General features: G+C 43.4%; 1 protein-coding gene across 2 annotated transcripts; it reads right to left on the reverse strand.

Moving 5' to 3' along the window:
- Positions 1-1,092: 1,092 nt before the first annotated feature.
- fam83hb (family with sequence similarity 83 member Hb) lies at positions 1,093-12,828 on the reverse strand. Of its 2 annotated transcripts, none has more exons than XM_067256116.1 (8): positions 12,596-12,828; positions 8,442-8,603; positions 7,944-8,276; positions 6,954-7,118; positions 6,542-6,666; positions 5,859-6,422; positions 3,252-5,580; positions 1,093-2,733 (listed from the first exon to the last, which is right to left on the reverse strand). In XM_067256116.1, exons 2-8 carry the CDS (start codon positions 8,565-8,567, stop codon positions 2,713-2,715), a joined length of 3,663 nt encoding a protein of 1,220 aa, XP_067112217.1. In that variant the 5' UTR covers positions 8,568-8,603; positions 12,596-12,828; the 3' UTR covers positions 1,093-2,712. The 2 variants fall into 2 exon arrangements, with proteins under 2 accessions (XP_067112217.1, XP_067112218.1); XM_067256117.1 differs by lacking the exon at positions 12,596-12,828 and adding an exon at positions 11,692-11,746.
- Positions 12,829-14,531: the final 1,703 nt, after the last annotated feature.

The following is a 14,531-nucleotide window of genomic DNA, read 5'->3' on the forward strand; positions in this document are numbered from 1 at the left end:
TTTGTCGCAATACGACGGTGGGTCACAATGACTGATGGGTCAGAATGACCCGAAGATAACACAAGGGATAAAGGGGAAACAGATCACATTTGAGTGTTATTTACATGCCAATACGCAGTCATGAACTTTAGTTTTAAGGCCATTTTAGGAAACTTACCTACGGTTCAGATTACTTTGACCTAAAGAACTTTTTGATATTTCTTGAAGGATGAGGTTTGAAAACCAACTTCAGCAGCTGATAGAACAGCACAAGAGTCTACACTCAGTCTTTGTGAGTTTGTCTGTTGATTTACTCTTTAGCTGTGATGACCACTTAAACGTTATACGTCAGCCCCTCTCTCATTCCTCACCCATGAGTGTTCCTTGAATAGAATAGGCTACATCTAAACTACTTCTTACCAACTTGTTGACTTACCAAGCATCCTCACTGCTGAATACCTGAGCGCCTGTCCCTGGTGTAGCTTTGTTTTGAATGGATTTCTTCTCTTCAATGATAACCCTGTACAGACCACCGAGAGACTGCCAACTGAAATAGAGACTGTAGAAAACACCCAGTCTCATCTGCTGACGGCTGGTATGGTCCTATTTACAATGTATCTCTGCGTAATGTCTGGGAATTAAGTTTCTGTGTCTGTGTGATTTCTGACACTTTTTCTTGATTTTGTTTGTAGAGCATCTAAAGTTGCTTCAACTACGCCATCTAGAGGAGGAGCTGGAGGAGCTTACAAAACAAACGTAGCCAGAGGCAGAGTAAGGAAGACTGCGTATGTTTTAAATCACACATATCTTCTTCCTCTTTTGGTACACTTTAGAGATACCGTCATTTAATCATCAAATATGTTATGTTTTATGGGATCATTTCTAGCGTGAAAGATTTCAAGCAATATACAAATTTAGATGAGCATGTTTCAGAAAAGCATTGGAAGTCTTTGTCTCTTTGTAGCAGACACTACTTACTGGCTTCCTGAAAAAGTGATTCCATGCACCTCGGTTTGATTTTGTGAAGAACATGATTGTTTATCTTTACATAACATTATTGAATATGTAAACTTGTACGATATCTAAAACAACTTTTCAGACTGGAAAATCTACTGCCTTCTAGTTTTTTTTATTATTATAACAAAGGACAATGTTGACAACACAACACCCAAGTGCATTTCGTAGTCACCATTACTTTCATAAAGATTTTATGAAAGACAAGCAGGACATCATAAGACATCATTCATTAGCAGTTTTTTAAAAGAAAACAGAATTTCCCTGTGCAAAATCATCTTGATTCCAGTTTTCTTATGAACAACCCCATGTAGAAAAACACAAGGCACTTTAAGAGCAAAGCTCAGGTGATCATCTGTTATTAACAGCCCTTGGTATAATGTAAAAACAATATGTACACTAATATCCATATGAAGAATAATCCACAACAAATTGTAAAAACGAAAGCATAGTTTTGTTTTTGCTGTACCCAACAATATTCGCCAACTAAGAGCACCAATGTACCGTTTATTGTGGAAACAGTTTGGGATCCAGGCTAATGTTCTGACAAAAAAAAGTACATCTATTTGGCTTAGTTATGGTTGACAAAGATAAACAGGTTAGCAGTCCCACTAAAGGTGCAGGAGTTTAACAACTTACACCAGTCATTATGACCTTGATCTAATACTGTGAAAATAGCCATCCTCCCTCTACCATAATTGTAATGACTGGTTATTGCCCAGAGGGAAAAAAGGGTGTGTGCATATTTTAAAGTGTTTGAACAGATGTATCCTTTCTTTGCTACTGATTTTAGATCTACTATTATCAGACTGTTACATTTATAATAAATACAAGTTATTTTTGTTTCTAGATAAGGTCAATTCTGTACAGAGATATGGTCAATTTTACCTGCAATCACCTCTCCTGCCCCAGGCTGCCTCGCCCCTCCCTGATCACTTGTTTAGATTGTCTACCATAAGGAGTGGGGCCACGCCTTAACAACACAGTAGATACCACTCTTAACAGGCTAAAGTTCACTGTGGGCTCATTAAACTAGGTATAAAGAAACACTAATCTGGCGTCTGTTTCGTGTCAAAGTCATAGTTTTAAAAGACTACTACAGTGTGTCTGTGTGCCTGAAGTATTCCTTTGAATGCTTTCAAAGTCTTCATAAAATTAGAATGTAAAAAACTAAAATCTCTCCTGAACTCTGTCTCTCTCTACTTCATTCTTCTGTCTTTGGCTTAAAGAAGGAATAAGTACACCTTATGATTTTGTTAAGGCTCAGTATGATTCCATAGACAGTTTCAACATCACTTTCCAATTTAGTTCAACAAACACAACAGACTGGGCATGTGCATTGTTGTACAGGCATGTTGCCTGGGTGGGAGTGTGTTCAGAAGGACGTGCACTCATTCACTCTTTTCCTCCCATAAATGTATGACTGTGAGTTTGCCTACCGTTCCTGCTTGATACCATAAATGGTAAAAGTGACAAGGATGGAGTTTAGTTTGGCACGCCTATGGGAACAGTCCAAACTTGGAATCATGTTTTGGTTTTCTCAGGTTACTTTTTATAGTTTGTCTTTTCAATCATTAATACTCTGCATACGTTAATCCAGGAAGGCTGAGGCCCAGATGTGCTTGAGTTGTGTTCTGCTGCATATGTGTTTGGCACATGTGGAATTGTCAGGTTCTCACACACACACAGCTTCTCCACAAAGGTCTCCTCCATCTTTAGTTATCCTAGGTTATTCCCCATCTGTTAACAGAACAACAGGAATGCCAGTGAGTGAAACAGGATCTGACTCCCCCTCCCAATCCTCCTTATCTGTCCTCCACCTCCCATACTATATTTAGTAAGCAGTTCTAAAATATATCATCCTATGGGGTGACACCAAATAAATCAATGAACACTAGAAAAAACACCCACACAATAAAAGCCAAATGACTCACTAAAAACACAGTATAATTTATTACTTAAATGATTGGTTCAATATGAATTCTTGCAGTGAACTTTTAAAGAAAACAATCAAATAAATAGTAGAAGCAAATGTTTTAAGCACTCGTGTATTATTGTTTTTGAACTTTCTGACATTAACATTACTTAAAACCTTAAAGTGCACCTATACAGTTTACTGTGAGATGTCTTAAAATAGTCTGCTGTTTGATGTTGGTCTTAATGGGTTTTTACCCTTCTCTTTACTCTTCCCTGCACCACCAATCTCCTCCCTCTACTTCGCCTAGCCTGCAAACCTCTTCCTTGCTGCGAAATAGTACCTCAAAGCGGCTGTAGACCTTCTTCTCCTTCCTCATGCTCTCAATCCTTTGCAACAGTCCCTCTCTCTCCTGGGGGTTAGACTGAGGTCTCAGGAACCGGTTCTTCTTTATTGAGGGCTGTCTTTCCAACTTCTTCTCCTCTTCACTCCCTTTCTCCCCACCACTCGCCTCCTCTCGCTCCAGACGGTTCTTCTGACTGTTGGCTGAGATCTGCTCCAGGATGACTTTTGTGTCGTCTCTCAGGTTGCTGCTGAACAAAACAGAGCTGCCGGTGGTTTGGTAGCGCGATGGGCCTACTTTCGATGTGGCTTTGTGATTGGTTGTTGAGGTGGCGTCTTTAGCAGGTGGGCTCAAAGGTCTTCCAGAGTCCTCGGAGGACTCCTGAACAGTACTCATACTCTTGTCCTCCCCAACGGAAGCAATGCTGGTGGTTTTTTTATCTTTTGGCCCGAGAAATCCTTTCAGTCTTTGCGTCTGCTTCTTTAGGAAGTCTAGCGGTTTCCCATCTGCTTTCCCGTCTCCTCCGACCCCAAGCGTGTTGAGAGAGGTATTAGAACCTATGGTCTTTTGAATCCCCTCCTTGGACTCGGCCTTTGGCATGCTGGAGGAGCTGAGGGAGCGGATCTTCTTCTGCTCGCTCTTCTCCGTATCGGTGGCGTCCGTGGTCAGGACCTTCTCGTCGCAGGAGACACGGCGCAAGCTGGAGGTCTTTAAAGGCTTTAACGTGTCTTTCTTGAAGAACTTCGGTGAGGGGAAGGGCTTCAGAGTCCTGGAGGGCTCCTTCTGAGCGTCTGACTCTTCTTTCTGAGCTGGGGTATTCTCAGGACTCTTGTGCCTGGCTACGAAAGGTTTGGCTGTGATCACGGGTGGTTTGGTAGATGAGAATGAAAGTTTACGAATCAGCCCCACCGGTTTGCTTTCAACATCTGGCTTCACTGGTTCTGTCTCTGGTGGAGTGACTGTGATGGCAGTTTTAGGCACCGTGGTGTCAGATAGGTCCGTTTTTGGGGGGACAGGGTCTGGGCCCTTAAGAGTAAACCTGGGAGGCTGTGAGTGAGACAGGTCGCTTTTGGAGGCAGGTTCTGGATTATTTAACCCTGACTCTGTCACGACCTTTGAGGCCTTTCTCTTGGCTGCCAGCTCTTGGAAGTACTGAAGTCGACTTGCTGGATCATTCATGTTCATGTATGAGGGCTCAGGATTTTGCGGCTCTGTAGTGAGTGGTTTTGGGGGCTCCCACACATTTAAAGGGTTCTTAGGCACCTCTTGTATGCTTTTGGGGGGTTCCTCTTGAATCGCACTGTCTTTATTCCCTCGTGTTTTGTCATCTTCTTTCTCCTTCTCTTCTGTTTTTTTCCTCCAATCAAATGGTTCCCGGGACAAAGACCTCCTCTTTTCTAAGATTTGTGCAACAATGGAGGAAGTGCGGATTGGGTTGCTTTCCTCATCCTCCTCAGTGGCTGCTTGGAGGCCAAGGCCACTGTTGTGTGTCTCCATCTTGGAGGAAGAGAAGATTAGAGAGGAGCGCAGACGAGAACTTCGCTGTAGGAGTGGATTGAGGCGCGTACGGAAAGACTCGTGTCTGGAGAGTATGCTATCCGGAGCTTCGTTCATCTCCACATCTACTCCCACCTCCCGGGGTCTCCCTCGCTCTCTCTCTTTTTCTCTCTCAGCCGCTCTCTCCGCTGCTGTGGTGGTTGGAGCAGTGTTGTTGTCTGGCAGGATGGGCTTGCCAAAGCGTGGCCTCAGAGGGTCTGGTCTGGACTTCAAGAAGCTTGAAGGCTCCTTCATACCAAAGCGGGGTGCAGAGTCCTCTTGGCCAGTGTGCTGCTGGGTTTGTTGGGGGTCTTCAAATGCATCGCTTCCCATAGGCAGGGGTAGGCCCTCTTCACCATCCTCACAGGTGCTCAGGTAGGAATGGATCCTCCAGTTCCTAAGCCCATCCTTGGCTTCTGGGTCGTGGCTCCGCTCTGGATCTGCTGATGTTGGGAACACCTGCTTCTCTGGTGGGTGGAGCTGGGTGGGGGAGCTCTGGCAGGCATACGGCTGGCCCACAGTGGGCCTTTTGTGGGTTGATCCTTCCCCATATCTCCCTGCAACTGGGGGTTGTGTGTTTCCCGGGTCGTGTCTCAGGTCCTCAGAGGAAAAGATGTTAGCGTAGTCCCCGTGAGGAGGGGGCTCTAGGTCTGAGGGGAATCCTGGGTCAGAGTACTGCTCTATAGGAAGGTGAGAGGCAGAACCTCGGAGTCTATCGTAGTTTTCGTGGCCAGAGCCAGGACCTAAACCTGACCCCCCGCCATGGTGGTAGCGGCTCGACTTGCTTTGCTCTCTGCAAAAAGGAAAATGAGAACGATTTTGTTTATTGTGTGTTGGAAGATTTCAACTGTAGTTATGTATAGTCATATCAGAGATGGGTATAGTTCTGTAGTAGAAAATTTGACTGCAGATCAAGAGGTTAAAAGTTTTAAATGACTTTAGTCACTTTGGATACATTTGACTGTTAATACATTATATCCTCTATTATTATCACATTCCCAATAAGGTACTCATCAGTAGAGTATGACAACTAAAAATAAATGAAACCCATAAACGACAGAAGGTCCCAACCTTTGGTGGTGCTGCTCGGTCTCCTCCAGGTTGTTCAAAACTCTCTGCTTCATGTACTGTCTGGAGGATGAGTAGATTTCCTGGGTGCCCTCTGCATAGCTGTGTCTCTTGTAGGCACTGGCACTCATCTCCATCTGCCTGGACACCATGGAGCGGCCCTGCTCCAGGAACGTCTGCTGCTGCCGGAACTGCTGCGATGCTGCAAACTTCCCAATGGTTATTCCTGCCCCGGGATCCATGGTGTGACGAAAAATGTCATCTCTTCGGAATGGAAGAGCAGAGTTACGGCCAGAATCACCAAAGGGGTACATGGCTAGTTCTGGTTGTCGCAGGTAACCATGGGGATTCCTTGTGGATTGAGTTCTTTTTAGACCGAACTGGTTGCTATAGTAACTGCTGGTGCTGCTAGTCTCTGAGGATGAGTGGGGCACAAGGGCGTGTTCGGCAGAAAGTGGCTGTGATTGGGCAAAGAGGATACGGAACTCTTCATCAAATGTTGTGACAAGCTCTCCCAGGAAGAGGTGGGCAATGCAGCGATGGAGCTTTTCATAAGACCACATAAAACTACAAGACAAAAATGACAGAGGCATAGTGTTAAGATTATTTATGGCATTTGTAGAAATCATGGGCTGATGGTTGTGTGCATTTGTATCTCAGGTCAAATATAATCATTCTTTGCTCACCTGTAGTTTCCACTAAGCACAGCCCTGCAGTCAGCCAACAGGAAGCGATCCTTCACCTGCCCTTTAAAGGACTTGCCTGTCCTGCAGAAATATGTGACACCTGATACTGTTCGCACACGCATCATCTGCAAAAGAAACTCAAGTTTTACATTGGTAGATGCCAGGAACAACCAGGGCTGATTAGCAAGGTCAGTTACTGGTTACTGGTGGTGAATGAAACAAGTCTTGCAACCTTTGATGACATTTAGAAAAACTGGTTTGGGTTTAACCAGAAAGACGTCTTGTCATGGGTAAAAATGACATTATTACTGGTAGAGTAGCCACGGAACTATAATCATTACAGAAGTCTAATAACCTAGCAATTAAAGTTTTACGTGGTCTCATGACAGTTGAATTGAATGGAAATTCTCACTTGAACCATGTCCAGGTTGATTTTGCAGTTGGTCACCATCCCAAAAAAGTGATGGGCATTTTGCTCATCTAATAGAATGTAGACAGGGACATGACGTGCTGCTGCTTCCAAAAGGTCAGAAAAGATGTCTACATCTGTAAACATGTCCATCACCACAGCAATCACCTGGAGGAAACAGATACAGGCTGATTAGGTAAGGGATGTCACACTTCAGTCAGTCATTGTTGACCTGTTTGGCTAGTTTTGTTTTCTGCTTCAAGTCTATTATAGAAAAACAAGTGCTCTTTGTTTTAAATAAGTGAGCATTAGTACAGAATTTCCACACACATTTCCAATTGTTAGATTATAATTGAATTAGAGATGGATTTGTATGGACTGCAGGTTGAGAAAATAGTTGCAGTAGCAGCTAAATGGTTACATGGTCCCTAATCATCCTCAGAACAAAATAACAATAGTGCTACAGATCACCATACCTGTCTGGCAACCTGAATACGTTAAAACACCATGGTTACACAGTAAACACACACATTACAGTCCATCCTGTATAGACACAGGGTTGCACACATGGAGAAGACCATGCACACACACCAAGTGCAAACACACAAGCTGCACAAGCACACACACGCATACACGGGAAACACCTGAAGACTTTCCAGAAATGTAGTACAGACAGGGACACTGCCAACCACACAAAACAGGTCTGACAACTGGTGACATTTAATTATTTTCTTAATGGGTTTGAGGTTGAGCAAGGTTGAGATGTAGGTGGAGGCAGACAGAAATGAGATTAACAAAACCACAGCCTACCCCCAGTAACATTCGCTAAAATTATTTTACTAAATATTTGGTTTCATATACTGTATATCTGCATCCCTTTTATAATACCACCCTCCCGTATGTGTCTGTTTCTCTCAGCCTATTGAAGTGTTGCTTGAACCCCTGAACACAGCAGAACGCGGTACAGGTGTATTTACGATTCCTTCCACCCACCTGCTGTGCACTCTTAATAAGACGCCTGGCTTGCTCTTTGATACTGGGCATGTTGGGTTCCGAAGGGTTAACCAGCGTGGTCACCTCCGTAGGACCTACGAAGCTGTGCTGCTGCATCGGCCAACCAAGGTCCAGACCTGGGGCGTCCAGGTCAGAGTGCACTGGCCAGTATGTATCTGACGAGCCGTCTGTTCCCAGCGCCCCGTCGTGATAGGGGAGCTGGGGTACAGTCGGGCCCTGGTTAGGGGTCTTCACTGTGGACTTGATATGCTCGATCTCCGGCTGCGCGAGAAAGTTCACCACGTCCGAGCTTTGAAGGAATTCATAGTAGCCCTGAAAAGAAATAACGAATCTCTAAATATCTCATGACATTCAGTAAATAATCAAGTCGACATGCATTTTTCTGTATGTATTGTTTCCGGTTTTCCCATGCAAACATACAATAATACTGTACATCTGCAGACTAGATGCCTTTCTGTCAGCCATCCCTGTACCTACCTGCACATCGTCATCCTCCACCAGAGCGTCGATGGCGAGGCGGTACTCCTCCCGGTAATGGGGGGGCAGGTAGTTGGGATCCATGGGGTTGTCCCCCACAGAGGAACTCTGAGAGCGGTGGGCCATGATGTCAGGGGGTGAGAGAAGGTACGGGTTTCAAACCTGTGAATCAGAGGGGGCCTTGTATGATTAGAATGACAAAACTGTCGAGTTACATTGGAATACAAAAGGAACACACCTAGACAACATTCAGGTTACAAGTCATTGCACATCAGAATCAGAATGGGCTTTATTCGCCATATAAGTTCACACAAACAAGGAATTTACTGTGGCAGAAAGGTGCATACGATAAACATATACTAAACTTAAATAGAAAAAGTAGAACAATTTAAAGTTTAAATAATACTATCCAATGGGAAATATAAAATACGATCTAAAATAAAATAAGAATATAGTGCAAATGACTGTTAGATGCATAGTGCATAGTAGGCTGTCTGGTCCATTCTCACTAACAGTATTTTTCTAGTAAAAAACATTAGTATGGAACATACTATAGACAGCCTAGAAACACAACAGAGCCACAACAGATGCACAGTGAATACAGGATCTACAGTTTACAACTAATGGATGTTTATAGCACTTCGACCTAAGAAGTCTTCTGTGTGAACAACCAGATCAATATGCTCTTGTAGAACCAGACATCTCATCAACACTAGTACATTACTCTCATACTCTCCCTGAGGTGACACAGCAAAACGGAACACTGACAGGTCACACTGGTATACACACTGTCACGCTGTCTCTTTACGTAATGCTGTTATTCTTATAGAGTCAAAGCCATTTTTCACGGTAATTACACCTCTCTCACACTGCCATATGTTTACATGAATGCATAACTCCTGTCTATCTTCATGTCTAAATGCACACACCAATGGTTCCTGACACTAATGAATGCCACCAAAGAAAAGGATCACAATCATTCTCTTCATACATCTGATCCATCAGTGTTCCTTTTTAGAAACTATAATGCACATGAGCATGTGGCCCCTTTACACCTGTTGACTGCCACTTCCATGGAGATGTGTATATGTGAATTATCTCTCAAAATGTTTGGCTGGCTCAACTGTGAAATCACAGAGGTACTCTAATCAATGTAATAGTTGTGATGGATTCATACAGTAAAGAAAATGGAAATCCAATTATTTGAACACCGAGAATGACCCACGACTCCAACTGCCATGAGTGCTGACATTATGTGGATGGGAGGAAAATGCGTAGATAAACAAAGGAGGAAAATTAGAGAGAAGGATGAGGGTGAGGGGAAAAAAGCTGTGTAGACAGGTTAAGCCATGTTTCTGTTAGGTAAGCTTGAGGCGTGTCAAGCTGCAGGTTTGTACCAAAGTCTAATATGGAAGTATGAGATAGAAATGAGTTTGCGTATCAACGCCATTTTATGAGTACAGCAGGATTATGAACTATTGTGACATCGATATGGGCTCCAACAACCCCCGAGCTACAGTCTGTAGCGTTGACGTACTAATAATTGTTTCCTGGAAGTGAATCTGACAAAGTAGGTAGATAGTTGCTCTACTGAGAATGGTCTAGGTTGAATGTGTCAACTGTGTGAGTGAAGTAGAAGGTGTTCTTATAACTTTACGTTTGGTAACATGTGGAACAGTACTGCTGGAACATGGTTGGTCTAGTTTGAATGTATGTGAAAAATTCAGGAAGTGTTTGTCCCTGTTTGTGTAATGCCATGGAAACGTGGTTTGGTCTGAAATATAACTGTGGTTTGTGTGTGTGTGTGTGTGTTCACTTGTATGCAGTATTGTGAAATGTTTATCAGATGTGTGATAATATGTTTTGTGAATATCCATGCACACCTGAAGCGCCTAGTAAATATAGTTTATGGTAACATGCTTTAACCCTTCCCTTGCATCAAAGACAGAAGTATTTTTCAATAGCATGGTGACTCACCAGCTAGCCTGTGAGGCTAAATGCTACATCCTGCACCCCAATGTGAGTCATCGTCATCGGTTAGAGAAGACCAGTGGCTAACATTCTGTTCCATGACTCCCAGCATTGCTGCCTAGTGGCTATAAATGGCAGCCATTTGGAATTATCATCTGATTGTTTTCTGTTTAATTAATGGCTAGAATTAGGCTACATTTTCCCATCAACAATAAAAATTGTTAAGCTATTATTATTTGTAATTGTTATTTCATTAAATAGGACCCTAAGAAGTTGAAAGTGTTGAACATAACAGAACAAGATAAATATGAAGTGAAGAGAAGCACATCATTCATATGAATTTGACAATACACTGAAAATGTGCAGTACATCTATGTACATGCTACATAAGTGCAGCTATTACAGCATACGTATAGTAAACCTGTCAAATCTCTACACCAGCTTGTCTCAATCCTAGTCTTCTGGATCCCCTGCCTTGCATGTTTTACATGTTTCCCTCTTCCAATACACCTGGTTCATCTGAACGGGTCATTATCCACCTCAGCAGAAGCCTGACATCTAAAACATGCAGGGCAGGAGGTCCTGAGGACCAGGATTGAGACAAGCTGCTCTAGACCACCTGCTAGCCCATCACTTGAAGGACAGCGATGACACTCCCCCTGCCAATGTCTTCCACTTCATCTGCCCAACAACAAAATATTTCAACCAAACAAGTTGTTGTTACAGCAACTATGTCAGAACTTGTCATGACTTAATGGATGGTTTGGTGTACAAAAGAGCTGGCCTGTTTTGATATGGGCATGACAACAAACTTAACCAGTTCAAACATTAAGCCAGTCGGTAAAGCAGAAGAAACACAAACTTCCACTGACGCTTGGGTTCACAGTTGCCCAACAATCCTTCACTCACAGTGCAAACGGCTCATTCTCAACATTCCTGTGTGAATGCTGAGAGCATGAGAGAAACACAGGGAGCTTCTCTATCTGTCTATACACGTAAATCAGTAACTGAAGAGACACTCAGTCCCACAAACTCTCCTTCTCCTGCACACAACAGTACACATTCACGCACACACTCTATTACACCCATATGCACTAACACAGCTCATGAAACAAACTCACAGATTAAGTATACTCTCCAGTGGCATGACACTGTTAGGATGTGTCGGAATACAGTGGGGCAGAGGAGAATACCCCAGGTTTCAAGAGAAGGGCCTGTGGCAAAGATTTTGGTCAGAACTCTCAGTTTCAGTGAGACTTCATAAAAGATGAATAGATACCTGGGTCTAGGTATAGGTATCTATTATCTTCCCATAGATACCTGTTGTCTTTCATCCAAGCTCTAACAGTGGTTCCTTTTTCTGAGGAGACAACGCACTCATAGTAATGCAAATCTCTCTCTTTCTGTCTCTTTCAAACACACAAAACACACACCCATATTCACACCCACAGTGAGACACTACACATGCAAACAGACAGTGAAAGATATATAAAGCACACATATCGATAGGATCTGAAAGCATGGAGTTGTTGAATGTGCACTCACACACAAAGTATGAAGGCAGGACTGCCTTTGTCCAACCACAAACGTTGCTTCATGCTTCATTTGAACTTTATCGTCTATCGTTTTACAGACAACAACATGTAAAAGGCAATCTTTAAAAGTCGTCTCTCAAAGACTCTTTAACAAGGGAACGTATTATCTAAAAGTTCTCATTATCTAGATCTGCATGGACCAAAGTCAAGCCCAGGTACAGGACAGGACATCCTATACCACAGACTGTGAATTCGTTGCTAATTATGATAAAGACGAAGAATAAATTCTTAATTGGTGTTCTTCTTAACGTTCGTGTTATTGGGTTCCAACTTTTTCTGTGGTCTATTTAGTCAGTTTCGTAAAGATTGAGGACTGCGAAAAAAAATAAGGCCTATCCAACTATCCTATCCTATTGGCTGGCAGGCATAAATGAAACCAGACGACGAAGAGTAATTGCTGTAAATTATAAGGGAAGCATGCGTCTTAATAGAGTGGACAGCTATGATATTCTAATATAAAAAACACAAACACTTATACATAACAATATTTCTATAGCTTACAACAACAACCAACGAAGTTAATATTTGTATTCCGTTGCCAAGTTTATGAGTTGATTTTACTTTGAGTGTAATTTTCCATTCTCTCACCCTCAACAACTTGCGGATTAGTGTCTTGTCTCTCTTTCGTGCCGTTGTCTTCCGCCGTATACCTCCCCGATACTTTCTCCACTGTTGACCCGCGTTTTCTATTCCACACTCCGTGGTGTGTCACATTCCTTGCATCGTGCGGGACTCCACCCTAAACCTTTCCACAGTCCCGCAACTAAGAAAAGTGGCTTTCAAGCCTAACCTGCCGTTCGCTCTGGCGGCTTTATTTCTTGTCCCCGCTCTCCTGGAGAAGTAACAAGGAAGGAGCTGAGTAACTCCCTTTGCCAGGCTGTCCCTTGGCTCATTCTAAACTCCTCCCCTATTTGTTGAAAACTAAGACAGAGAACATCTATTGAAACTTGCTTGAATGTGATGTGCTCCCATGAACTAAGCATAGGAAATGCATGATGTAGAAATGTATAATGAATAGGGAATTAGTGAATATTTCAAACCATATATGAATAAGAACCATAGCCATAGGACATTTGGTTGTCCAGCCAACCAAAAGTCACAATTAAATGTTATTTGAAACTATTGTGGGCCCAAACAGTAAGGTCACTCTTCATGTCCCCCGGCCGGGGAGTGAATGACTCAAGGTTTCACCCCAGAAGGGAAAAACAAAAACTGCAGCCGATTACCTTATCATGTGCCCCTCAGCTACAGTGAATAGGAAAGGTCTGAATTAAATAGAGTTTGTATTCATTGATCCAAATGACTAAAGCTCCATACTGATTCAGTGGTATAGACTTGACTTGCTACCCGTGGCTCACTCCCCAATCAAGTGGACAATGGGATTGGTTCATTGGTCACCCAAGTTCAGAAAGAAGCATGTAAACCACTTTATTGTGTGATTATGCTTATAGTAAATAACCATGTGTCCACCGCAGTGCTTACAGTCCACTTACAGTGCGTGTGTCCTTGGGCAAGGCACTTCACCATACTTGCCTCGGGGGGAATGTCCCTGTACTTACTGTAAGTCGCTCTGGATAAGAGCGTCTGCTAAATGACTAAATGTAAATGTACAGTGCACGTAGGGATGGGAATTACACACCTTTACTACATTTCTCACAGACACAGGTGGGGTCACAACTTCACCTACTAAATAGAAATGTTCCGGGTCAGTCGCCAAAAAATAGAACAATCCCGGGAAAACCAGGACGGGTTGCAACCCTAATTAGCATGCACATGTGTGCACATGTACGTTAGTCACTCAAGCATAACATATTGTATCAAAGTGGGGAATCAAGGCATTGCCCACATAATGTTGTTCATGATGGACCTCTTGTGTGCCCCTAAGACTAAAGGTGGAACAGTCCGTATTAGGGTGTGTGTGTTTGATGTAGTGTCCTTTGTCCTGAGGCGTGTCTAACACACCAGCCCCACCCCTCTCCACTGCCTGATATCGAAAACGCTAACACACACACATTTGCTTACGTGGAAGCATGTGTGTGTTCACCACGGACTCAGGGTTTGTTTCGCGGTTTGGATATCCAACAAGGTAGCTCATTACCCTACATGGCTAACCTATCACACACACACACAAACGCACACACTAACACACTTTCTGACATACATTCATGTTTAATAAATGTGCTGCAGTACGCTCTTTCAAAGTATTTCCATACACTCTAGGCCTGCTATATATTGTTCATGTGTGCCAGTGCTCATGCTGTAGGCTGTGTGTGTGTGTGTGTGTGTGTGTGTACACATGTATAAGACTGCAAGGAGGGTGCAGCCTCTCCGAGGAATGTGCTCAAGGCTTCGAACCACACCCAACGCTTCTTCCCTTGGCTCATTTCGCTCCCCCTCCTCTGCCACGCCATTGGTCCCTGACTCACCTGCCAGCAACAGAACACACAGGCCTGAGGATGGGCAGCTGCTACACTCTAGTCTGGACACATCAACACTGGGTAAACCTGGCTGGTGGTCCGCCAAC

Source organism: Osmerus mordax, chromosome 18, assembly GCF_038355195.1.
Source record: "Osmerus mordax isolate fOsmMor3 chromosome 18, fOsmMor3.pri, whole genome shotgun sequence".
Taxonomy (NCBI): Eukaryota; Metazoa; Chordata; class Actinopteri; order Osmeriformes; family Osmeridae; genus Osmerus; species Osmerus mordax.